The 25991-nt window shown below is 49.3% G+C and overlaps 3 protein-coding genes across 5 annotated transcripts in view; all 3 read right to left on the reverse strand.

Moving 5' to 3' along the window:
• Positions 1-9792, reverse strand: part of IVD (isovaleryl-CoA dehydrogenase) — a 15375-nt gene extending 5583 nt beyond the window's left edge. The window contains exons 1-8 of one of the 2 annotated variants that reach the window (XM_027903748.1): positions 9627-9792; positions 8409-8498; positions 7082-7133; positions 4304-4473; positions 2804-2897; positions 2406-2542; positions 1815-1911; positions 625-718 (exon numbers count right to left, since the gene is read on the reverse strand). In XM_027903748.1, coding sequence (XP_027759549.1) covers positions 625-718; positions 1815-1911; positions 2406-2542; positions 2804-2897; positions 4304-4473; positions 7082-7133; positions 8409-8498; positions 9627-9776 — 884 coding nt within the window. In that variant the 5' untranslated portion in view covers positions 9777-9792. The remainder of the gene's footprint in view (positions 1-624; positions 719-1814; positions 1912-2405; positions 2543-2803; positions 2898-4303; positions 4474-7081; positions 7134-8408; positions 8499-9626) is intronic. The other variant, XM_027903747.1, reaches the window with a different exon arrangement.
• A 54-nt stretch (positions 9793-9846) lies between these two features.
• Positions 9847-14425, reverse strand: KNSTRN (kinetochore localized astrin (SPAG5) binding protein). The gene is made up of 8 exons (XM_027903757.1): positions 14302-14425; positions 13187-13322; positions 12988-13044; positions 12661-12760; positions 11245-11359; positions 10894-10955; positions 10695-10769; positions 9847-10132 (listed from the first exon to the last, which is right to left on the reverse strand). Exons 1-8 carry the CDS (start codon positions 14363-14365, stop codon positions 10001-10003), a joined length of 741 nt encoding a protein of 246 aa, XP_027759558.1. The 5' UTR covers positions 14366-14425; the 3' UTR covers positions 9847-10000.
• Positions 14426-15695: 1270 nt separating this feature from the next.
• DISP2 (dispatched RND transporter family member 2) overlaps positions 15696-25991 on the reverse strand; it is an 18559-nt gene continuing 8263 nt past the window's right edge. The window contains exons 3-9 of one of the 2 annotated variants that reach the window (XR_003573495.1): positions 24138-24167; positions 22647-22770; positions 21788-21903; positions 21400-21518; positions 20676-20773; positions 16579-20058; positions 15696-16491 (exon numbers count right to left, since the gene is read on the reverse strand). Coding sequence is in view for 1 of the 2 variants with exons in the window: in XM_027903708.1 (XP_027759509.1) it covers positions 16639-20058; positions 20676-20773; positions 21400-21518; positions 21788-21903; positions 22647-22770; positions 24138-24167 (3907 nt within the window). In the remaining variant the exon portion in view is untranslated. Of the gene's footprint in view, positions 20059-20675; positions 20774-21399; positions 21519-21787; positions 21904-22646; positions 22771-24137; positions 24168-25991 lie in introns of both variants that reach the window. The other variant, XM_027903708.1, reaches the window with a different exon arrangement.

The following is a 25991-nucleotide window of genomic DNA, read 5'->3' on the forward strand; positions in this document are numbered from 1 at the left end:
ACAACCACAGCCAGGACAGTTTGTGCTGCCTCACATCTCCAGAGCTCCCAACTCAAGGAATACCAGCCAATGCCATAAAAAAAGCACAGGCAAGAACAAGGAGCAGGAAAAATCCTCCTCCTGCTTTGTGGAAGTTGGTCCTTCCACGTGAGGATTAGTCCAGAGAGACCACTTGAGAGGGGTACAAATAGTTACTGTGGAGTTTAAGAACTGAATAAATGAATAAAAGATTTTAAGGAATCAGGAATGCAAATGAGCTGGTTATTCCCAGAGAATTCCACACTGGAGGGATACACAAGCCAGCAATGGGGGACTGAGGCAGATTTACCATCTATAGGCACCAATCTTTTCCAAAGCACACTCCAGGAGAGTCCAGTGGAGCAGCCACACTGGTGCTGGTGTCCTGTGCTGGTTTGGGCTGGGATACCCCCCAGGATCTCCTCTGCATCTCACTTCCTTCCCATGCCTGATCCAGCCTCTTCTCTCCTGCTGCCCCAGTATCCCAGTTCTCCATCCAGGACACATCCTACTGAGAGCTGCAGCCCCTGAGGGGGCCCCACCAGGCCTGGTGGCCCCCAAGGACCCTTCTGGCCTTACACCCCGTCAGAGATGACAGACCCTTACCCCAGGGGCCCACCAGACAGCACGAGCCTCTCCAGGTCCAGTCCACTCATCAGGACGTAGACTCCTTTGCTCAGGGCCCCCAAGACATTTTCAGCTGCAAAGGGCAGAGGAAAAGTGATTATTTTTGTGCAAAGCTCAGCCCAGCTGCTGTCTGAGGACCCATGTTTGTCTGAGGACCTGTGTTTTCCAGGGCTTGCAGCGACCAGGGCTGGTGGGAGGTGCCCCTGCCCATGGCAGGGGTTGGAATGGGATGACCTTCAAGGTCCCTTCTGACCCAAACCAGTCTGGGATTCTATGAAAAAGGACTGAATATCCTGCAGTCACATGAAATGGCCTCAAACTGGTTCAGCTTCCAAGGCCAAAGATCAGGAGGAGCACTAATGGCCAGAGTGCCAAGTGTGTTCACTTCCAACACTGCAGTGATGAGCCTCTCCAAGTTACCACAAAATGGAAACCCTGTTTCGATGAGAACACCCTGTTCCCTGCAGATGATTCCTGGGAGATGATCAGAGGACTGGGGCACTGGCCTTTCTGATCTCAGAGTGGAGGAGTCCAGTACAGTTAGAAATGTCAGATTTCAGCTGAAACTCTTCCACTTTGGCTTTTGGTGGTGTATGGGGAGCAGGAGAGCTCCTGGCTCTGCAGATGTGCAATCCTGGTTGTCATGATTCTGGATAAGACATCTCCACTAGCCCTAGAGAGGCTGGAATTCTTCTATCAACAAAAATAACCAGTGGCATAACAAATACTGCCATTACAGAGGCCTCTGCTGTACTAATTAGTGGGGTTACGATGTCCATTTTCAGGCCCTGACCCCAAAGGAACTCGATGTTACAGGCAACCCAAAAGCCTGTTGGAGAGTCTCCAGGGACAAAACCTTCCACAGGGAAAGCAGCTCACCCACACACGAGATGGGAGCTCTAATGGGAAGGAGTTTCCTGGGAAGCCTCAGCGAGGCTTTGGAGAAGCAGTGGTTGAGAGTTGGGTCCATGAGGCCGAAACAGCAGTGGCCTGACAAGGGATGTGCTGCCTCCCTGCAATCCAGCAGATTGCACTTCCAGTTCCACCAGCTCTCCTGGAGGCAGATAAGATCTGCAAAGCCCTCTGGGTCACAGGCTGAACATGGGTGTAATTAGTGATCCGACTTATCTGATCAGGCAGGAAACCGCCCCGATTGGAACCCAACTCACCGGGGACCTTGCAGTCTTCAAAGATCAGTTCACAGGTGTTAGACCCTCTCATTCCCAGCTTATCCAGCTTCTGGGCTGTCCTGAAACCAGGCATTCCCTGAAAGTCAAGGCAGTAAAAGCACATTTCAAATCTCAGTTCTGACAGACTAAGGAAAGTCACGAGAGGTCTGTGAAATTCCCCTGACCACAGGAATATGTGCAGGGTGCCAGGAGGGAGTCAAAGGGAACTGGGACCTAGAACAGGTGTAAGTGCAAGTGCAGAGAAACACCCACACATGAACCCCATACACCCATTTTCTAACTCACATAAATGCTATATAAATGAACTGTGTGGACAGCTGCCAACAGAGCCTCTCCTACAGCAAGGGTTGAAGTTCTGCCAGTAACTGAACTATTCTAATCACCAGGTTAAGTCCACCAGGATGCCTGAGCTTTTATATTATTTTATTAAAGGTTCCTTTTCTGCTTTTCAGGCAGAAAGTAGCTTGTCTTCGAGAAAGGGGCTGACAGTTCTCGAAGGAAAACCAGCTGGCAACAAACAAGGCAGTGAGGGATTCAGCTTTAACAAGCTGTGGGAATGGCTGAACCCACCCTCTCCACGATGAAGGCAGTGATCCCCCGGGAGGCCGGGACTGCGGTGATGTCAGTTTTAGCATAAACAATGAGCACATCTGCATCCGGCCCATTGGTGATCCAGAACTTGTTCCCGTTCAGAACAAAGTAGTCTCCTGCAAGCCAAGAGATGAAATCTGTTAGGTCACAACAGACCAATACCAATATCCCCACTCTGTGTATTCCCAAACAGGATTCACAGAATCCCAGGATCATTTAGGTCGGAAAAGCCCTCCAAGTTCATTAAGTCCAACCTGTGCCCCATCCCCACCTTGTCACCCAGCCCAGAACACTGAGTGCCACGTCCAGTCATTCCTTGGACACCTCCAGGGATGGTGACTCCCTCACCTCCCTGGGCAGCAGGGGACAGGCCTCACCTTTCTTATCTGCTTTCAGCTTCATGGACACGACATCAGAGCCAGAGTTGGGCTCGCTCATGGCCAGGGCCCCGATGTGCTCCCCACTGATCAGCTGGAAGAAAAAACCACCACAGGCAAAAGGGGGAGAGCAGCAGTGTTGTTTGTTCCCTCTTTACCCTCCCTGGCTGTTTTCACTGAACCCCCACAGCCCCCGTTCTCCGCAGGAACAGAAATGAGAGCTGCCATTCCTGGCACAGCCTGAGCAGGAGCTCCCTCGTGCTGAGCTCAGGGAACAGAACCACATCCCAGTGGGATGAGAAGATGACTCAGCTCTGCCTGAGCTAGACAAGCACAGCCCTGCTTGCACAACACACGAGGAAGATGCCAAAGAACCACGCAGGCACCATATGCCTCTGCCCAGCTCCTGCCTGTGCTGTGTGCTGCCCTTTTACACAAACTGGAGCTGGGGAACACAAGAGGCCAACGAGGGGGTGAAAAGGGCTGGAGAAGTTGTCCACAATGTTTTCACAGCCCAGTCCCCCCACACTCACCCCACAATGGCAGATGGACACCCTCCTCCTGTGCCTGCTCACACCAGGCTCTGGCAGAGCTGTTGCTTCCTCTTTGCTGTTACCTCATCCTGCCCTTTTCTCTTTGCCTTTTTTCCCTCCCTGTGTACTTTTATCCATCCTCTCCCCCTTTTGATCTCTATTTTTTCCTTAAAATGCAGACTCAATGCCTAAGGTATGTTCATCACTACTACTACTGTGAGTGCATCACTACAGAAGTTTTCATGATCTGCTCAGATCTAGTGAAGCACATCAAAGTGCTCTGTCAGGAACCCTGACAAGTCAGAGCTGAAGTGGCTTGAGGGGCTGAGGATGAGGCATGAAAATACACCTGAGCAACGAGGGCAGCTCGGGGTCACACATCTGCAGGGCGCAGAGTGCTCGGAGGAAGCGGCACTGCACTTTGCATGTGGCTTAAATCAAGTGTCTCGCGCTGATCCTTCCACTGATAAACTCAGTAGCTGGGGTTCAATGTGCTCATTGCTTTTCCACGGCTTTAAAAACTGAAATTCATTTACCACACTGGAGTCACGAACACCAATGCCCCAAACGAGGATGGAGTTTCACACGTAGCTAATTAGCAGGCAAGCCAAGCACTTGGGCAGTGAGAAATGGAGAACATAAGATAGGAAAGCAGTGGTTTTCACTCAGAGATCTCAAAACAATTTGGAAACTTGGAAGAGTACCACCAGGGCCACCTCAAAGCCTCTTTTAGTAACACAGCTCCAGCCCTGCAGATATGGAGCTTGGCATGGGAAGAGGGAAGTCAGTGTGGATTAACAGGACAACTGACCAGCTACAGAAGGGCAAGTTTGGCAAGTTCAGTATTCCCCAAGGTTCGGTGCCCGAATTCCGCCAGTGCTTCCGATATCGCACACTGTGAAAGACGCCCATCCCTGCAGCCCAAACTCAGTTGCTTCCCAGCTCTCCCCCTGCTGCAGCCACGGACCTTGGGCAGGTACTTGTGTTTCTGGGCGTCGTTGCCATTGCGCACGAGCTGGTTGATGCACAGGTTGGAGTGGGCGCCGTAGCTGAGCCCCACGGCCGCCGACGCGCGCGAGATCTCCTCCATCACCAGCACGTGCTCCAGGTAGCCCAGGTCAGAGCCCCCGTACTCCGCTGCGGAAGAGGAAAGACCTCCCGTTACCCACCACGCGCACGAGAGCCCAGGGGCTGGGCTCAGCCTCGGCCAAGATCCAGGACACTTGGAATGGTCCTGGATCTGCCACTGTCCCTGAGCCGGGCGCTGCTGGCTCTCCCCATCCTCTCTGGACCTCAGTTCTCATCCTTAAGGCACAGGGACGGCGTAATCAACCATTTACTTGTACAGCATAGTTTATATGCAGAACATGCACAAGGAAACGTCCCAAATATACTGACACTGCACAATGAGTCCTGCTTGTCAGCCATCCTTAGGTGCAAACCTTCATGTGACCATAAAGGTTAAATCACCGAGTGCAATCTCTGTTAGGTGAGAGCACAAAGGAACACAGGCAAGGTTTGTGAAAATCCACATGTGTTTGCCCCCAAACAAGTGAGGAATCCTCAAACTGCTCAAAAAATGGGGCACTAAAGACTTTTCTGAGCCCACAAGTGTGCAGCACACCAGAACTTTGATGAGTGGACGATTCAGAAGGAGAATGATGCGTAAGTGTAACTGCTGTGAATTATACAAAGAATGTGTAATTCACCAGTGACAAAAATGTGGATTTCAAGAGAGGATGAAGTGAGACAGAGCAGCACCGAGAGCCCAGCTGGGCACACTGAGCTGAGCCTAAAACTAGCGGCAAGGGTTAAAGGTCACACAGTAGAACAAGGAGAGGGAAGGCAGTAAAAAGAGAAGGCTGAGAGATGCATAATGGCCTTGAGCAGCCAACAGCCCACACAAGTATTTAGATATATACCTACCACACTTTATCTACACACAAACACAGTCCCTCGCCAGCCTAAATGCTTTGTTCTACAGTAGGAAGCGAGTGGCTGTACTGCTAAGGGAAGAGCTACATCAGGACATAAACACTCAGCAGCAGTGGGGGAGGAAACCCAGGAACACTTATTCATCACCAACGTGAGGGCTGCAAACAAGAGCAACAGGGGTAAGAGCAGATCTGTCTGTGTGCTCAGAGTGACCAAAGGGCTGAGCTCGGAGAGGTCCCAAATCCCTCCAGTGAACCCCACAGCCCACAGGCACCGCGTGCAGCCTTTCCAGCCACTTGACTTGTTTCAACTCCTGCCTTTATCTGCAGGGCTCTTCATCCTCTGGAATCTCCTCTCTCTACCAGAGTGCAGGGGTTTGCTATCAACATCCTAAAAGATGGGGCTAACAGTTTCTAATATATGCCAAAACAAGAGAGTTTTCTATTAGTTCCTATAAAATGGCTGGATTTGGTGCTTTTGCCCCAAGAGAGGCAGTAACTGTGAGCAGTCCTGATCCAGGATTGCTTTGCCCTGCATCAGGAACAGGAAGATGATCCTGCCAGACATCTCCTCGTGTAACAGAAGATTACATTTAGAATGATGCTACCCTTTCACAGTTACTCTGTATACATAACATACCTGTATTAGGGTTCCATGGTAAGTACATATTTGCATTTCTTAACTTAGCCCTTCGTAAAATAAATGGGAAATCACAAACAATACAGTTTGCTTAGTTTTAAAAACAAGAAAACAAACAGCACTTATTCAAAGTGCTCCGTTAATAGACCTGATCCACCAGTGCCCAAATATTTAACTGTTTATGCCCATGTAAGATCCCACACCATCTCCACATCCTAAATCCAAGGCTCCACCTCCTCCAACATACCTGGTGTCAATAAAGAATCACACAACTCCACAATCCAAAACAAGGTGGAAAATCCTGGGTGCAGGAGGGTTTGAGAGGTAAACCTTTGAGATCAAGGGCAGGACTCGTGAGGGGATGGCTCACTGATTGTGTGGGAAACTGCTGTAAGCCTCGAGCACATCATCAGAGGAGAAGGAAGGGAAGAGGGAGACAAACCAGGAGCAGCAGTAAATGGGGAAGAGGAAAGGCGAGAAAGCAGAAATGCAGAGTCTTCTAGCACTGAGAGAGGCAGAGATGTTATTCTGACATTGCTATTCAGCTGGATCCTGCAGAGGCCTTTGCACAGCCACATCTAGAAAACAGACTTGTCCACCGGGAAAGAAAGGCCCCATCAGGCCCTTCTCTCCACTCAGGGCTTCTCCTCATTCCCCTGCCCTGGTGCTTTCAGCATCATCACACTCATCTGTAACATTCACCAGAACACTTGCCCTGACCTGGACAGGGCTCAGTAAGGTTTACCCTCATCTTCTTCTGGCTGTGGTCAGCTCTCCATCAGTTATCTCAGCTTGTCAGAGCATTATTTTAGACCCTTTAACTTCTCCCATTGCAGACGAATGCTTGTTTTTTACCTCTAGTTCTCCTTCTCCCAATCTTTCTTCATGTTAGAAATACACAAACATGTTTGAGGTGCACATTTACATCTGCAGAAACCATTTCTGAGCAGTGCTTTTAAATGGTGATAGGCCATTTTGTAACCATCCAGAAGTCCGACAAAGGAAAAAGGCTTTGGACCCAGAGAAGAATAACAACAGTTTGGCATGTTTTTTAAAGACACAAAGATAGGATAGAATGGATGTCACATCAGAGACAAGGCTGTTATGGACTAAAAAGCAAGAGTTTAAGTGGTGTCTCCCAGCAGAAAGTAAAAGGTAGGAACAGACTTACCTGGAGCTGTGATCCCCAGAACTCCCAGCTCTCCAAGTTTCTTCCAAAAGTCCTACAAACATAGAACAAGCAATGAGCCCACACTGGCAGTCGGGGCATCAGGACAACACATTTCCCCAGGGAGCCCATTGGACACATCAGTTTGTCTCTGGGATATCACAGGAATGAGGTAAATCCATCGATACCTGTCGCTCCTGCAGTGCAGCTCCAGCCTTGAGGTCGAGAACTCAGGCAGGCCTGAGGACAGTAGTTGTGCTGCACGTGGCAGGAGTTGGAATTCAGTGACAATTCACAGGGCTAAAACTAATTCTGCAAGGACAACTCCTAAGAGTTTCTTTGCTCACTTTAAGTAAAGTTTCAGTGAAATAGCCCAAGTTCTCCATGAATAAAACCCTGGAAATAGGAAGAGTTGCTGTGAGCTGGCACCTAAAAATCTTCTTCCAGTGGTTTTTTCTCTATTCTTCTTCCAGTAAAACAGGAACTGGCAACTAAAGGCAAGGAAGCCTCCTTGGGAAGAGATTAAAAAATGGGAATGCTACAGCCATGATGTAACACAGTAGGAAAGGATGGTCCTCACCACTGAGGACCACATGTATCCTGGTGGGACCATCTTCCTGCTGCTCCTTCCCTCTGCTACACAGCACCCAGGGGAGCTCTCCTCACATGGCCTCTGTGTCCAGCAATAACATAAATATCAGAGGACAGTCTCCAGAGACTCCAAAAAGTATCATGCAACAGTTCTGGATGACACCTGGAGTGCCAGGGTAAATTTACACAATTCACTTCAAAGCCACACATATATCCCTGGAAATGCCTGCATGAGAACTCTGGGAAATCCTGGCACATGGTTAGAGCTTTCTGAGTCTTGTGGAGCTTATAAAAACCAACATTCAGATCTCTGATTTCCATCAGTTTCCAAAGCACCCCGCGGCACAGAACTTGTCAGGTTTATGAGGAAGGCAAGGTTCAGCTGGACAGTCAAAGCCCACGTCTCAGCATTTGCACACAACATTTTCACAACAAATCTGAGAGGAAACTCATGTCCAAGAGAGGGACTGAGCCAGGAAAACACAAACCTTGTTCAGGGGAAGGAGGCTGAACAGAGCCAAGCAGAAATCCCATGATAAGAACCTAAACAAGACCATTATCCCTATTATTTATTATTATCTCTGGGTTCTACCCCAGGGTGCTGAAAATTGGTAAAAACGTGATAAGAGAGGAAATCATAAAAAGGTTCTCTGTGGCTTTTAATTTTGAAAAGGTAATGCCATGTTTCTGTGGTGTGCAGATCCAAGAACCCCTTTTTCCACACACACGGAATACTTGCCCGCATGCCTTTGAATTCATTCTCCTGGTCAATCTGTTGAGCCTTTGGAGCCAAATGCTCTTGGCAGAACTTTGTCATGGTCTGTCTAAGCTGGGAGAAAAGGAGAGGAAAACCACACATATTACATCTCATCAATACCTCGTCATCTTCCCACAGGTCCTGCCAACATTCCCCTGCCAGGCAACTCCAGCATCCCAAACCCAGAAGCACAGGACCATGGACAGAAATCCACGGTTCAGCTTATTGGCTGGAATACCCCATCAAATATGCCCACACTTCCCTGCCTTTCTCTAAGCCCTGCAACCAAAGCATTCTCTTTCTTACAATAAAGAGATATGTTAAATTTCCATGTTAAATTCACCCAGACCTTGGATTCCAGTACCACTAAACAACTTTCTCCCCACTGATGGATTAAAAAACTTAAAAGAACCCCCAAAACCACATTAGATATAGAACAAAGAATATGCTGAGTTGGAAGGGAACCCCAAGGGTGAAAGTCCAACTCCTGGCCCTGCACAGGACACCCCAACAATCCCACCCTCTTGCTGAGAGCATTGTCCAAATGCTCCTTGAGCTCTGGCAGCCTTGGGACCATGACCACTGCTCTGGGGAGGCTGTTCAGTGCCCCACCATCCTCTGGGGGAAGAATCTTTTCCCAATATCCAGCCTAAACCTCCCCTGGCACAGCTCCAGCCATTCCCCAGGTCCTGTCACTGGTCACCAGAGCAGAGTTTGGTGCTGCCCATTGGGAGGGAGCTGCAGACCATGATGAGGTCTAGGAACTTATTATCCTAAATCTTTAGGCGCTTCGTTGGGCAGAACAGCCTGGGAGAGCTGCAACTCTTCTTTTGAGAGGATCTGATGAGACCCAAACAATTTGTTCCTTCAGTGCCCAGGTTTCCGGAGATGACTCCCGATACAGGAGGCCCAGCGTGGGCGCAGCGGCCGTTGGCCTGCTCGGGGCGGTGTTCCAGGGCGAGGAGAGCAGGTGCTCCAGGCGGGAAGGTGTCCCGGCCGGGAAGGCCCGCGAGGCCCACGTGCCCGTGGGCGCCGGAGCCACGCGCCGCGCCCCCTCCTCGCGCGGTGGGATTGGCCGGTGCCCGCCGCTCGCGGCCAATGGGCGCGCGCCGGGCCCGCCACACCCCCCGGGCGCGGCCCCCCCGCCCGGCCCGGCCCGGCCCGGCTGGTCCCCGGCGCTGCTCCGTGCTCATCCCGTACCTGTCGCTGCTCGGCGCTCAGCCCGTTCACCGTGTCGTCCACCGCCAGCCCCGCGCAGCCCCGCCGCAGCCCCGCCGCCAGCGGCCGCCGCACCGCCGCCAGCGGCCGCCGCGCACAGCCCGCCGCCCGCCCCAGCACCGCCGCCGCCATGGCCGCTCCTCGCCGCGCCCCCGCGCGCACGCGCGGCTCCGCCCCGCTGCCCGCCCGGGAGGGAGCGGAGGACTGTCCTGCACCTTTAATGGAGCAAAGTACCGACGGGACACACCGGGACACGCGGGAATCCAGCCACCGCGGCTGCACGGGGCAGGACCGCTGAAATAGGGGTACAACAGCAAACACAACCCCAGAACCCCAGTCCAGTCCATCCTCATGCCTCACATCGCCAGGAGGTGCTCCAGCTCATTGAGTGTAGCTGTGTGCTCCTTGATTTCTGCTTGGAAGGAGGAATGGTTCTCCAGGGACCACTGGCTCTCCTCCTCTGCTGATTTCCACATGTCCATCGCTGCCTGTGGAGGAGTCAGCGCACACCACGTGTTACCAACACCAGAGGAAGGAACAGCAAAACCATGTCCTAAAGCAGCTCCGGCCAAAGGATCTGAGCCCTTCCCCCTAAACTAGGCGTAGTGTGGCATTCTTTACCTTGGTTGCTGGAGGAAAACGTCAATTTACCCACAACCAGAATTAAGCAAGTCTCACATAAGAGCTAATCAATGAAATAGCTGTTAAGTCTCTTCCCAAGGACTGTAGAGCTGTAATTTAATGACCATTTTGGTCTGTGTATAGATAAGCATTGAAGCTGCTTACACCCTTCTCAGTTCCTGAGAGACCACCCAAGGTCACTGCTCTGCAACAGCTTCCAAGTTATATCAAATCCTCTGAATTCCAGAGTAACAACCAGGCTGGCAACTTCCTCTATTTATAAGAGGAGTATGACACTTTTCTTAACACATTTATATAAAAAAATGAATCCTACAGGTTTTCATCCAGTTCTTGTGGAGAACAGAGGAGCAAAATAACCTTGCTGAGCACCTACTGCTCATTGCCTGGTTGAGTCAGGGACAGTCTCACCTGAAGCACCTCATTCTCTTTTCCAGAGGTTTGGTTAAATAGCCTCAGTTCTTCTATGAGCTTCTCAGTTAACAGCTGCAGAGGAAAATAATTTTTAATATAATGCAAATAAATGTGAGTTCCAGCAGATGTTTCAGCATCAGGAGGGAAGGGCAGAGACACACAGACCTCCTCAAAGCTCATTTCAGACCTTTCTTACCATTGTCTGTTTCTGGCATTCCTGGGTCTCCTCTTCCTGCTCCAGAATGTTCCTGCCCGTAACTAATTTAGGAGATGCATTAGAGAACCTCTAGTGCAGAGATTACTGTAAGAACAAACAGCTTTTCAAAGTAACTTTCTATAGCAAGAACAACTAAGTTAGTTTATCCAGGACAAGGCCAACTACAGGAAGCAGCTTTTTCTCTTAAGCCACAAAAAACATGGAATTCCATCAGTGTTCCTTTAACAAGGAAGCACAGTCCAAATGTCTAATGAACAGTCACAACAGGAGAATGAAGAAAACATTCTGAAGAATGAGTACAAGGATGTGAGTGAAGCGCAGAGTCCTTACCAGGATCAATGTTCTTGCTCTCTAAAATCACCATGCAAGTCTCCTGAAACTTCTTCAGCTTCTCAACTTCTTGGCCCAGGCTGACATTCTTCTCCTTTAACTCCTTGATAGTGCTCTGCCATGAACACAGGTTGTGAGGGAAGCAGGTTTCCAAGGAGATGTCCTTGTCCTTGGTCAGCAGTACTGACACCAACAGCTTAGCAAGTGCTGCACTGGCACCACGAAGCACCCACCCCTCGCCCTGTTGTCTCTCCCACCACAGCACCCTTGCTCCTGCTTCCTGACAGGATTAATACATTTACCACATCCCCACACCACAGCAATTACTAGCAAAACTTGATCCTAGAGAAATTTCTCCTAGGCAGTCCTGGATCTTTTCTCCCTCATTTATATGAATAATTCATGCACTGAGGAGCATGTTAACATTCGGAAGAAAAGGGTATCGTATTTTTTAAAGCCACGGCATTATTCCCTACACAGTCCAGGTACTACCAGGACAAGCTGATCAACCTCCCAAGCTGAATGCAATTCTCCAAGAAATCAGCAAGCATGTGGATAAGGATGATCCAGCTGATAGTGTCAAAAGCTTTTGGAACATTTCCTAGGAGGTCTCAGAGGCTCTTAAGGAAATCAAGCTGTGAGATAAGAGGAAGGATCATCTCACAGACTGAGAACTAGGAAATAAAGGGAGATTTTTTACAGACAGGGGTTGCCAGGAGGGCCTCCTGCAAGTGACAGAAATGGTGCTGAGTGTGTCCTAAAGTGAACTGTAATGATGCAAATTCTGATTTCAAATCTAAACTTGATCCCAGAAAGTCAAATTTGTTTGAAACAGAATCCCCTAGATAGTCCCAACTCTCTCAGCCTTTCCTCCAGTCACTTAATCATCTCCGTGGCCCTTTGCTGGCCCCTCTCCATTACATCCATGTCTTTTTTGTATTAGGAGCCCAGAACCAGACAAAATGTCCTCAGTTTGGGCTCCCCAGTGCCGAGCAGATGGGAAAAAACTTGCAGAGGAGTACAAAAAGATTAGGCAACTAAGTGATTATTTACAGTTTCTCTTGATGTAGTGAGGAAGCACCTGGCAATGTCAAGGCTGTTATAATAAAATTCCATACAAGTGTCTCGTTGTGAACTTGAAATATTCTCCCACAGTGAGTCTGAAGTGGAATTAGAGCTCTAGTAACATTTCAGAGGGATGTAGATGCATTTTCCATCGCAATGCACCTGCAGCTCTGCTGATTCCCAGGTTCTGGCAGATACCACGAGTGACGGAGGAGAAAGCCCAGCCCACCCAAACTCAACTGACTTGTGATGGAGGCAGGAAAACAAGCAAGACAATCCTTAACACGACGCTGTAGGGATCAGAATATAAGAATTACTCAATGATTTATTCATCTATTCTGCTTTCCTTACCTGTGCTCCTGTCAGTCTGGAATGTAGCTGTTGTTTGGCAGTTTCCAACTGCTGATTCTTGCTTTTCAGCTCTGCTTCTAGTTTGTATCTGTTGAGAGCCCTGTAGAGTTAAAAAGCAAAGATTTAGGAGCAAAAAATACCAGTGTTGCACACCTTCTTTTGCTGACACAAACATGCCCTTTTTAGAAGTATTTGCTTTTGTTCCTGACCAACAGATTTGACTAGCAAACTTGGCAGGAAAGCTGCACGTGGGTTAGAGCTCATTGTAACCCTCTGTGGGTTACACTATGGCATGAGGGCAGCTCACAGAGAGGGGAGGAGACGTACCCCCTTGTCGCCGTCTTCCTGGAAAACTGCTCCCCTTTCTTGGCAGACTTCGGCAACCTTAAAAGACGGATAAAACACAGTTAGCAGAAGACCACTGTGTTGCTGCAGATCAAGTCTGTTAGTTTGACAAAGTCTGCAAAAATAAGCCATCTTTGGGACATCTGCCAAATAAGCCCATTGATATTTTGCTTTTATTTACCCTTGGTTCCCAGCCTTGAAGACACCATCCGCTGGAAGGTTTGAGCCAAAGTTAAAGTTGGGGTCCTTGTTGAACTCTGGGTCTGCTGCTTTGGTGGTGCAGTGACCTTTCTTTGAAGGAAAGGTCACTTGTGTTTCTGCAAGAAAATCACACCAGTGAAAACACTCCAGTCTGGAAAAGATCTCCTTAAGGTCTCTCAAATCTTCAATCTGAGGAAAATCAAAGTTATATTTAGCTAAAATGGAGATTTTAAGGTAGGAACAACTAAGAGCAGTCTTCAAACATTACCTAGGATTAAGCGTTCAGAACAAGCCACAGACAGGTCAGTATAGACAGCATTAAAATTACCAGGCTTCAACTAATGAGAGAAAGGGTGAAAGTGATAATACAGATGTGATAATAAAAGTCTCAACATTTACTATGTGATAATAAAACTCTCATCCATCATTCAACACGCCACAGGGTTACAAGCAATGCAGTTCGACGCTGGAAGCAAAACAAACATAGCCCACTCAAAACTCTGTTCAGAGACCTTCATATTCCAGTTCATTACGAGCAGATAATTAAATAAATAAAATAGCATTATAGAGAACTAGCTTTCCATGTGGTTTACTTCTCTTAAATAGCAGCTGCTTGAGTGTATAAAGCTTGGTTCACACAGTGGGTGTAGGAAGTTGTTTCGTTTTCTCCCCGCAGTTCAGTATATTCCCAATAACACACCCACGAACACATTTCCATGCAGTTTCCATTGGTACAGCCCAGCTCCCCTGACTTTAACGCTAAGCCCGGGTGCCGCACGTTCCTAAAGTCCCTAAATAGCATTAAAAGATCTATAAAGGCAAGAGACTGGAGGAAGCATCTTTCACATGCACGGGCCGCCGCCTCCAGCGGGCGGGGAATACACACGGCGGGAAAGCAAAAAAGAGTTAACCTAAGCGCTAAATACGCGCACAACAGTGGGGGGAAAAAAAAAATCCTTATCGTTAGATTTTGGCGCAGCCATCACGGGGCAGGCAGAGCCGCGGTTCCACGAAGGTGTGGCGTGCCCCCCGCCGCCCCGTCCCCCGGCCTACCCCCGCCACCGCGGCCATGCCCCCGCGGTGCTCGGCACGTACCTGCGGGCGGCGCGGGGCGGTGTGTGCCGCCGTACACGGGGATGCGGGAGGGCTCCCCGTCCATGGCGCCCGCCGTCCCCTCAGTCGCCGCCGCCGCCGCCCTCGGAACCGCGCGCGCCGCGACCGTTGGACGGCCGCGCGCATGCGCGGGGCAGCGGGGCCGGGAGCGCGCGCGCGGCCGTCGGGGCGCGCGGCGCGGCGCGAGTGGCCCGCTGGGGGGGCGCGAGGAGGGAGGGGCGCGCGCCCCCCCCCCTCCCCCCCAAAGCCTCAGTTTCTCGCCCTTTGTTGCCTCGCGCCCCCTCCCTCAGGGAAGGGGCTTCGGGCTCTGTGCGAGGCTCCTTCCCTACGGGGAACAGCCCGAGCGCTCGTCCCTTCCTTCCTTCGCTGCCTCCTGCTGCCTCGCCCTCTGCTTTGGGCATTCGAGGCCGGGAGAATCCAGGGGTTTGCGGCCGTCGAGGGGACAGCGTGGACGTGAAGGCATCGGGACACTGAGGGCGCCGGTGCCGTCTCCTGCATGTGAGGTACTGAAGTCGCCCTGCAATGCTGTGAGGTGAAAGGAGGCATCTGTATGACGTGTTTCTCGACTTAAGAGACATTTACAGTGCTTTCCAACGTGGTTTTTGTAATGCGTGGGAAATCCCTCCAGATAGCAATGGGCAGCATCATGCCCTCTCCCTCAGGGAAGGCGCTGCAGCCATGGCGGGTCCCCCAGCTCCGTGCGAGGCTCTTTCCCTCAGGGAAAGCTGGAGCACAATTCCTTCATCCCTTCCTTCCCTGCCTCCTGCTCCCTCAGCCTCTGGTTTGGGCACTCGAGGATCAAGGGCTTTGTGGCCCTCGAGGGGAGGTGTGGACACGCCAGAGCCGCGAGGGAGCTGGTGCTGCAACTTGGAGACAAGCTTGGGTGTGAGGTAACAAAATTGCCTTCCAGTGCTGTAAGGTGAAAGAATGCATCTGTATCAAATGTCTCCCGACTTCAAAGACATATTTGCAGTGTTCTCCAACATGGTTTTCATAACGGGTGGGAAATCCCTCCAGAGAGCAGTGGGAGCAGCTCCGTGAGGAGGGGGCTGCAGTCTGAGGGCGGTTCTGGCTGCCCAAACACCCTCATGAACACACACCACGACAATTTCACTATAAACAGCGAAACTGAAATATAAACAAAATACGAAAACAAAACTGACATGTTTGTTTCATATTAGCTTTTAAGATCACAGTCCTAATGGCTATCAGGGAATCACTGCCTGTCTCCTACAGAGCAGGGGCAACTTGTGGGTGTCAGAAGGAATAAGTATTTTTAAGATGTATACTTTCCTTTAGAAAATATATTAGGCACCTAAAAGGGGAAGAAAATAACCCCAGTGTTCTTGGTGAAAATGAGGCATCACACAGATTTGGGAAAGTTTGTCATAAACTTTTATTTTATGTCAACCTGTTTAGAGAATGTTTTACTTTCCAACAGAGAAAGGTTAGGAAGTGTTTATTTTCCTGTTTGTTTCTGGTAGAGGGAAAAAAAAGTAAAATTCGAGATTCAGTAGATATGTGAATTTTAAAAAGTTCTGTATTTGTGGGGAATGCCTTGAGTGGAAACAGGCTGTGAGGAGGACCCACAAAGCACCCGAGTCACAGAGGGGACGAGCACTCTTTTCTCAAGGGGGTAATTCGCACTGAAAATCTTTGGCAGTACTAGAATTCCTTCAGATAAAACAAACTGAAGTTGTTACTGGAAATAGATTTGGGCTGGATTCTGCAGCCTCCTCCATGATCAGGAAGAGGCTGTGTCAACTCAGAAGCCTTGAGGGGATTTTTTTGTAATATCTGAGTTGTTTTGATGAGGTCTGTGAACCTGGGCTTTGCATAAAGTAGAAAATAAAAGACTTCCTTTTCTTTAATTAACCATACACTTAACAATATCTAGATTGTCAGTAGTTCAGTTTTGGATTTTTTTTTTTTTTTGACATGAGCTCTCTTTCTCTGTCCTTAAATACCTGGAGCTTCACCTCGTTATTTCTCTCCTCTATGACCTTGACAAGAAACCAAAATCTAATGATCTTGTAGGAAATGACAAACCAGGTTTTACTCAGTAAGTCCTGCAGAACAGCTGTAATGTGGCACCAGACACTGGAGGGTCAGAGGCTTGTACTCCATGAGGATTGCTCTCTCATCCTCTCGCTAGCGTCAGATCTGCTGGTTCTGTGGAAACACAGGTGTTTGCACAGCTGAAATACTAAGAAATAGTCTCAGCTCTAGGAGGGATGGGAGGAAAAAACTGATATTTACAGTTCCAAGGAGATTTGGACTTGCCCGTTCCCCAGCAGCAGCTTTGCTCTCTGCAAGGTTTCAGCTGTTGTAGCCAGAGCTTTGTGCGCTGGATCGTTTGATCCAAACATCAGGCATGTCTGGTTGGCTGTTGGGTAACACGACTGGCCCCTCGCTCCCCAATCCAAAGCGATTTTTCCATGAGGAGCTGTTCTGCTGTGACGCTGCTGGAGACACATCAAAGACAGTCTCCCTCAGGTCCAGCCGCAGGGTATCTCTCTTGCCGTTCAGGTAGCCTCTCTCCGCATTTCCGTAGGAGTCAGACAGCTCCAAGGCATCGGGACATGAGCTGGCTGACTCAGCAAGCTTCAAGCCCTGCTCAAAATCACTGATCGAAGTCTCGCTGGAGATGTTGAGCATGTCAAAGGAGCTGCCGAGGGAACAAAGGCATCTGTGGATTTTGTAGATGTCAGCAGCAGGGAGGGGGCTGCTCTCTGAGGTATAGTCTGGCTGCTGCTGGGCAGTGTCACTGGAACACTGGGGTTTATTGAGCTGCCCGTCTTCTTCTGTGCCAGCTGGCTGGGTGTGGTCCAGCCCAGACCCGTCCCAAGCTTTCAGACCGTACTTTTGACAGTGACAATCTCGGCAGAGTCTCTCCCTGTGCATTTCTGCTTCCGAGGTGCTGGGCTTGTAAGGAGAGGAGGTTTGCAGGGCGGGACACTGGCACAGGCCAATCTGCTGTTCTCCAAGGGTCTCCTGCAGACTCTGTCTCTCTCTGTCCAGGGAGGAGTGCGTTCCCACTCGGGGGCATCTGTTGTCTTCAACTTGTATGTCTTCAGAGAGCACAGAGGGCCGGTTGGACAATTTGCTTGTGGAAGTGCTGTTGTCAAAACTGTCGCTGAGTTTCCTGGACAAGGGCTGGAGCTCATATTGTTCATTTGCAGTGTTGGACTCCTGGACCTTCCGCAACCGGTTTTGCTTCTCACTGCCACCACAAGCAAAGTTTCCGTTCAGCCCAGAGTCATCAGAATAGTCTTTCATGGTGTGGGCACAAGGCCAGAGGATCTGCCCACAGTTCTTCTCCGGGCCGAAGAAGCAGCAGAGCGACTGGAAGAAGAAGCTGGCAAACCCACAGCTGATACAATTGATCATCATGACGAATATCCCCAGCTTCCTGTATGCCAGGACTGTGGCAGGCAACATGATGACCCCTGCAGAGAAGAGAGCGGAAGCTGCCATGGCTGTGGCACAGCTCATCTGCTTCAGGGAAAAGGCCACTCGGCTCAGGCGGTCGGAGTGCGGGCACAGGTGGTAGGAGATGCAGTAGTTGACAGTGAAGTCAACAGAGAGACCTACTGCAGCTGAAATGAAGAGAGACTCCACTGCATTGAGCTGCCACTCCAAGAGGACCAAAAGGCCAGTGGTGACCAGGACAGTGCCTGCGATGGCAGTGACAGAGAAAACACTAAGGAGGACATTCCAGGTAGTGAGAAGCAGCACCACAAAGGAAACAGCTATGGAGAGCCCCATGACCACCATGGTTTCTGTGCTGAGACTGTGCTGCAGGTTGTACAGCTCTAGTTTACTAGTAAACCATCCGTTCTGAAGCCCCACGGGGGCAGTTTTCATTTCCTCTGTTACCCAGAGGCTGATTTCTTCATAGAATTGTTTGGCTTTGCTGTAGTTGAAGCTATAGTGGTAAACAGTTTGAAACTGCAGCACTAAGGCAGCGAGATTTCCCTCCCCATCAAACCTGAGGCCCAGGTCATACGTTTCTTCCCCTTCCCTGCCCTCTTCCAGGAGCATCATTTTGATGCAGTGCAGGAAAACTTCACTTCTGTAAGGGAAAGAGAACTGGTTACAGCAAAGGTTGAAGCTGTGGTCTCGCTGGGAGCACTGGCGACTGTCCATCCATCTGAGGAACTCCTCCATGAAGCACACAGTAGATTTTTGCTCTGTGTCAGGGTAATAGAAAGTTTTGTTCTTCACTTTTTGGCAGAATTCGAGGAGCCACTTCTGGGCATCCGGGTTTTGGATTGTGAAGGTGGTGTCTGTCACTAGGGTGCCGTTGCTTTTGGGGTTGAAATGGTCGCTGTTATCCACAGGCAGAATGCCCCAGACTATGGTGACGGGCATACGCTGCCCTTCTCCGTGCTCCAGCCTCTCAAACATGAACTGGTGGCAGTACTCGGAGTCGTACCTCTCAAAGGGGTGGCTCAGCCTGAACACCTGGACAAATGATGTCTCCAGGGTAGGGAGCTTCAGTTTGGGGTTGGAACAGGAAATGTAGGCACCTCCAATGGCTAAGGCAGCAAACCAGCAGATCCAGATGTACCGAAACTTGATGACGCCGCAAGGCAGAAGCTTTTCAAAGAGCAGCTTGGAGGTTTCAGACAGCGTGTTCTGGAGCCCCCTGAGGATGTAATGGAGGGAGAGAGCGACTCTCTTGTGGCCACTGTTGTTCCAGTAGGCTTCTGGCTTGTAAACGCAGGTGGTTGCAATGTAGCGCTCGTAGAGCACGGCCGAGGAGGGCAGCCAGGTCAGCATGAACAGCAGGTTCACCAGCACCAAGGTGCCCATGTAGACGGCAAAGCAGCGGATGGCTGTGATGTTGCTGATGTAGCTGGCGTAGAAGGCAGCGCCCGTCGTGAAGGACGAGGCCAGCATGAGATACGCAAAGTGGTGCATGGTTTGACTCACCCACTGAGCGAGCCCAGCCGAAGGGTTCTGGCTCTTGCTGAGGTTCCACAGGTCAAAGAAGACAAAGGTGTGGTTGGCACAAATGCTGCTGAGAATGATGACTGCTGTCAGGTTCACAAAAGGGAAGTAGGTGAATCTGAAGGCCACCTTGTACAAGAAGTAGGAGATCATCAAAGAACTGACAACAGCAAGCAGGACCATCAAGGTAATAAAGACTGAGCGTAAATAAAAAGAAATGCTTAGAAAAATAGCTAATATTGCAAGTACTGGATACTTAGTATCCAGTAAAAGGTAGTGATGGAACAGTTTCTGTTTAAGGCCCAGGTCCATTCCAGTGATAGAGGTGTAGTTATCAAACAGATCCCAGGTTTCAAGGTTGTCTAAGTAGATCCCCATCATAGATGCACCTTTTCTTGTAGGCAGGAAGAGCAGGCTGTATTTGAGAGAGGGCACTTGGTACTCCATCGTCTGGGGACTGAGAAAGTCCCTGTCGACCAGGAAGTGAAGCAGTTGGTAGATGGCATTGAAGCGGGTACATTTTTCTGGGACTTGGGCACACTGGGAGTGTTTCTGTCTGGCGGCCGCAGGGCCTATGCAGGATGGGGTAAGGACACCTCTATGGTAGTCTGGAGCACAGGCACGGAGCAGGGCCAGGGTGTGGGAGATGTCTCCCTGGGTTATCTCCAGGCACGAAGACCTGTTGTACAGGACAGCGATGTAGTTCCCCAGGGACCAGCTCGGGCAGCACTCGTTGGCTTCTGTGCGCTGGCAGAGGTCTCGGAAATGCACGTGGGAGCGGATCTGGAAAACAGACCAGGGGCATCAGGGCAGACCCTCTATTGCAGTCCCACAGTGTTCCTTGTTCCCTGCAGTAATCCTCCCTACTCCTTCTCTTGTCCTGTCCTTCCCTTCCCCCTTCCTCCTTTCCCCTTTCCTTTTCCCCTTAGGTGTACCAGCCATCCCTTGCCATCCTCCCAAACACCATTTGCCTTTTCCAAAAATTAAACCCTGTCCATTATTTATATTTTATAATCACAGATTTTAAAATCTGGCTCCTATGACAAACTCAGCTAATCCAATTAAAACTTCCACTTGTAAAACTTGCTGCCAGTGTACAAACTAATAGTTCCATTTCCATAATTAGGTTCTGTTGCCCAAAATCTCAGCAGCTTCTCAGGGACACCTTTGGCTCCTGGAGCAGCTCCTGTTCAGAGTCTGTTTATTCTTGTTTAATTGGCAACTGGCAGGTGGGATCATCCCTGTATTGCCAAGTAGATGAAACACTTTGGAATCCTCCAGGTGAAACCTGTTGTGTAGCTCACGTTCTTTCTGTCTGGCATCCTCTCAGCGAGACATCAAACATTGTGGCAGACAGAAAAGAGACAGCCTGTACATGTGTTCTTGCTGCCATCACTGACCTTGTCTTGTTCCATTTGACACATGGACTGAATAGCTTGCAAGTTCCATAAGCTCCCAGCAGTTGTGGACATAAATACCAGCTGGGAATAGCTCTTTTCTAAAATAAAGAAGAAAAATATATTAAAGAAAACGATTAGTTAGTGAAGATGAATCAGCCAGGCTGTTTGGAGTAGACTCTCTGTTCATAATAAAAAAAAACCCTATCTATATATATCTCAGTGTCCATAGGACTGCTCTGGAGGGCTCCCTGCAGGGAAGCAGGTCACAAGACAGCAAGCAGTGAGTGGTAGCATGTGTCTCGTGTAACCTCAGCTCTGCTCCTTGCCCATCCGCCATTTACAATTTTCAAGAAGAAAAGAAGGAACAGAGAGGGAGTGGGAGCAGAGAGGGAGGATTTCAGAGGATTCACTTTTGATGTGGGTAAATGGTAAAAACATTAGTCCTTTAACATGTCCTTTTAAGGTGTATTTCTAGAGGGAAAACAAGAAGTATGGCAAATGGTTAAGAAGGAGAAACAATTCTTTTCCAGAATTTCTGAACAGGCCTTTTCTGACCACTCAGTTCTGAAGTGCTGGCACGGCACTATCAGAGCTCTCCCAGGTGGAATTGTGCACACTGCTTGCCTAGAGCCATTTCAGGGTATTCCCTGCGTCCCACACTCTGACAGTTCTGTCGCTTGGGTTCTGGGTGTGCAGCACTTACTTGCATCGACATTTGCCTCACCTGGGGGACCACAGAAGAATCCATCCGCTCCGTAGCTTGTTTCCACCATTCTCCGTGTCCTCCCTGCTTGTTCTCCCTGAGCAGCCTTCTGTCCTCTGCCCACACCAAGGTCATCATAGCTAGCAAAGAGCAGATTATTGTTAATAATTATTGCTGCTAACTAGAGAGCATCTGGCCGTGAGTCACGCTCACTGACGAGGGCCTGGTGCCACACACAGCAATAGGGAACCCAAATCTTCTGCAGGCATACAGACTTCAACCTCTGCAGGGACCTGGTCCCTTTGAAGCATAGGATATATATTATAATTCACATGGATATCATGGAATATTGAATGTGTACCTTTACAAGCAACATCTCCCTCAACCTCCCCAAACCAAACCCAAATACCTTTTCTTCTTGACATAGGGAGAAAGGGAAAAAGTCTTCTTGTAGCCCGTGTGGCTCTCCATGTTCCTCCACACAACGAGCTTCCTGCCAATGTCAGTGTCTCGTGGCTCGAAACCCTGCTCAAGGAAAAGGGCTTTGTCATCACTCACACTTCACTCAGCTGTCCTTAGGCCTCCTCTGGGACACTGAAACTGTATTACTGCATCTTGGAGAGAGGCACAAATTCAACTCCCCCTGGAACTACTGCATCCCAGACACGAGAGAAAAAATACGTCTCCTTTCCTCTCCCGGCAACAATGACTACAATTATCTCTCCCTGAGCTCCTAAGACTCTTCTCCTCCTTTTCAAGTGTAATGGTCCCTTACAGAAATGGCACTAATTTTCCACTTCATGGACAAACTCTAATGTAATCTTATTTTTTCAGGATTCCTCCACTAACTGGAGGCAGGGATGACTTTAGGGAGTGTGGGATTCTGCATGGAAAACAGGGCTCTGTGCGTAGAGCTCAGAACAGGGCAGGCTCTCCGTTTCGAGAGCCTTGTGCACAGGCTGGAGGAAGCAAAGCCAGATCCTCCATCCTGGGATGACCCCAGCCTTCCAGCTGTGGAAGGGGAGCAAAGGGAGCAATCCCACTTTGTGCTGGCAGTGTCTCCACACCCAAGTGAGGGCAGTGGTGGGAGCAGAGCACGGCTGAGGGATGGGCTGGTGGCTGCCACTGGCCTGGGCTGGGCTCTCCCTGTGTGTCGGGGGGCAGCTGTGCAGTACTGACACATTCTGCTCATCCTGGAGGGATGATATCCCGGCTTGGCCGTGGATTTTCCTTATGTCCCTGTTGCTGTATCAGCTGCAGGGACTTACCATTAAGGGTTCTGAGAAGTCAGGCAGGTTCCCCACGAGCAGCCCGGCGACGGTGCAGACCACGGCTGTGACTGAGCACAGCCCCAGCATGGCCAGCGGCCACTCCGCCACCAGCTGGGAGTAACTGCAATAACAGGAGCAGAACGGGAGCTGTTAAAGGCCTTTCTGCTCGGGGCACCCAACCTGCTGTCCCACCAACGTGGTGTTAGCAACAGGAAGGAAAAAAATCAGGGTTTCTGCTTCAAGCAGTCGTTTATTGCGAGGCTTAGAGGCTCTAGTACAGCTGTTAATGAACATATTACACCTCTAACTGGATGTTTGCAGGCCGCTCTAATTAACTCGGGTAATTACATTTTGCCTTGCTGCATTTTCCCGCTTTTTCAATCTGAAATAATAAAAACCAGACTCTTGTGTCCTAGGGCAAAATGAAGCTTTAAATGTTTAACTTCAAAGATTGCATTTAAAAAGAGCTTCTTCCTTTTTTTCCCCCTGTTGAGCAATGTCAGCTGGTGGCTGCAACAGTTTGGGCTGCGGATTTCCAGCCTGGGGACCCTGAGAAGTCTTTGGGCTATTCCAAAGAGTCCCCTGAAGGCAAATAACCCAAGCAAGTCCATTGTCATTGGTCTACATTCATGTATTTAGATACTGGTCTAAATTCACGCATATCCAGTACAATATGTGTAATTTTAATGACACTTCACACGTTTTTAATGACATTTCTATACCAGCAAAACCCTTCCAGAGAAGCAGCTTCCTCTGGTCAAACTATTTTTTCCAGTTTACTTTTATTCTTAAAGAGCTGGAGTAAAATTTTCAATCCAAGCTCTATTTTTCCTTTCGGACAAACTGTCTCCCATATAGGATGATCTATAAAAGATACTTTCCCCCTTTTTTTTACTAGTGCCGTTTTTACTGCATCAGGATTTTTGTTTTCCTCAAAAATATGTGTTGAGATGTAAGACAGCAGAATGGGTTCCTGCTCTGGTTTGGCAGGTTCTAGGCAGTGCCATGTTTGATGTATTTCTGAAATATAAGGAATTCTTTGTTGATAAATAGTTGACAAATATTTGGGTTTCAGGTATTGAAATTCACAAATATTTGTGAAGGGAAGTGAAATATTTATGAACATTATTTGAGTGGAATGTTCCTGTTTGCCTGTTCTTTTGCTCCTCTCACCTCTGACTCCACTGCAGCTATTTCACCATTAGAAATCATCACAAGCACTTCAAACACCTTTTCACTTGACTTTGGATTATTTTTTGTTGCTGTTTTCAATATACAACTGCCTTATCAAATTTGTTTTCATAGATGAAGTCTTTGCTGTTGAAAATGAACAAAAATTATGTGGTAAGCCCCAGGAGCACTGACCTCCCCTCTGGGGCTGGGCCTGGCAGGATGTCACCCACAGTAACACTCTGCTTCTCACAGCAGGGTAGGAGAGCACTGATCACACAGGGTAGAAGGGCAGGAAGCTTTTGCTGTTAAACATACCTTTTTGGCATCCTGAAAGCTTTGTCGTGTCTGCAGACAGGAAAAAAAAAAAAAAAAGATGTGTTCATTTATTATAGCGTTGCACTGATCTGAGCCGGTTAACCCATGCAGGGCTGTAAACACCAAGCTGAACCAGTGCTGACACAGGCCTGGCACTGTGTGAGTGAATTTAATGAATAACAGAGCCTTTGTCTCTCACATTTTATCCAAACAGGATGGGAAGCCTTGTAGTCTCCTCATTTTGCCCCTCTAAGAAAACCCCACAGAGTGTATTGGACATTAGCAATGCAATCCCATAGAAATCTCAGTGCAGCTCTTATCCATGAAAATCTGTCTGGTTTAAGTGCTTTCCTGCTGAATTCTTCAATTGTTTCTTGACAAAAGCAAACCTCTTTATTAAATCTCAGGAGTTGGGCTGACAATGCTTAGAGATAGCTTTTAAATTCCGTTCATCTTGGCAAGGATTTTCCCCAAAGGTGGCTCTCATTTGTTTCCCAGGCCCCTCCAAAGACAGTATTTTTCCAGGCTAGAGGAGCAGAAGGCCAGTGGAGCTGCTAAAATTATTTTACTGGGATTTTATTCACAGAGGAGCATTTGTCACTCCTACTTGTAGGGCTCCGAGGAAAGAAATAAAGAAGCCTTCCCCAAGGGATCCAGAGTTTGTTAATGAATCCCTGAGGACCAGCTTTCCACTGGCATTCTGACAGAAAAGCTACACCTTAGTGGGTCACAAATCTGCAAGATCTTTTGTTCTGCTCTCTGTCTCTGCTGAAATGTCCCCTTGAAACATTCCCTGGCCTGCAATGGCCTTGGGTTGAACACAGCTTCCAGAGAACTGCTCCCACCTCTCTCCTTAGCTGTGCCAAGTTTCCCACAGCCAGCACTCCCTTCTCCTCTCACCCTCCTCCTACGCTCCTGCTTAAACTGGGAGAAGGTGCTGCTGCGCTCTGGCACCCTCCTGGGACAGATGGCCCTGCTCCATCCCAGTAGCCAACGGGTGACCTTGAGGCAACTCCTCCTTCCTGGCCTTGGTATGAGTGGGAGAAATGGAAAAGCAGCGGAGCAGAGTCCCCTGTGGCACAGTCACTCTCAGTGACTCGTGTGATAAGTGCACTGTGTTTCCCTCGGCACACTAATGCTCTGTAGATTCAGGAGAGAGAGAGAGGAGCGAAGCAAAATCCCCCCCAGATTATCAAAGCGAGGTCTCTTCCCGGCAGCACGCTGCCCATCCTGTGCTAATTCCCTCACAATAGCTCCTCAAGCAGATTTGCTTGGATTAAAAACCCCATTCTGGCATTATTATGTTATCACTTTTCTGACTGCTGGTGCTGCACATGCTGCCAGGGATTTGCAATCCAGCTGTGTTTCCTACTTAAATAACCTGTTATGGAGGACATGGTTGGCAATTCTGTTGATAGCCTGTGAGCAAAAAAGGATCCAGGAAAAGGATCCAGGAAAAGGATCCAGGCTACTCTGCAGTTGCTCGACACTGCAAACAAGCAAATTAAATCCTCTGTTAATGGCTGGAAAATAAGACTGTAAAGGGCTTTTGTGCCCAACCCTGCAGTGCTGTATACAGGCAAGGAAGGAATCCTGTGCCGTCTTTTATCAGGATTCAGTGGCTATGGCTGTGGCAGCAAAGGGCTCGTGGTCTCTAGTGCCAAGAGTGGACTCCAGGAGGGACACGGGAAGGATGGTGCTGGCTGGGAGGAGCAGAGGGTCCAGCTCAGGCTGTTGTCACCCAGCTCTGCATACAAGTGAGGTTTGCCGATTCTGTCACGGACGACACCCTTGGTGATGCCCAGCCTGCAAAACCAACTGACCTTCTCCCTTTTGAATCTCTCACTGCTCAGC

Source organism: Empidonax traillii, unplaced genomic scaffold (assembly GCF_003031625.1).
Source record: "Empidonax traillii isolate 1590-97213 ecotype Southwest subspecies unplaced genomic scaffold, ASM303162v1 scaffold992:size1346157, whole genome shotgun sequence".
NCBI lineage: Eukaryota > Metazoa > Chordata > Aves > Passeriformes > Tyrannidae > Empidonax > Empidonax traillii.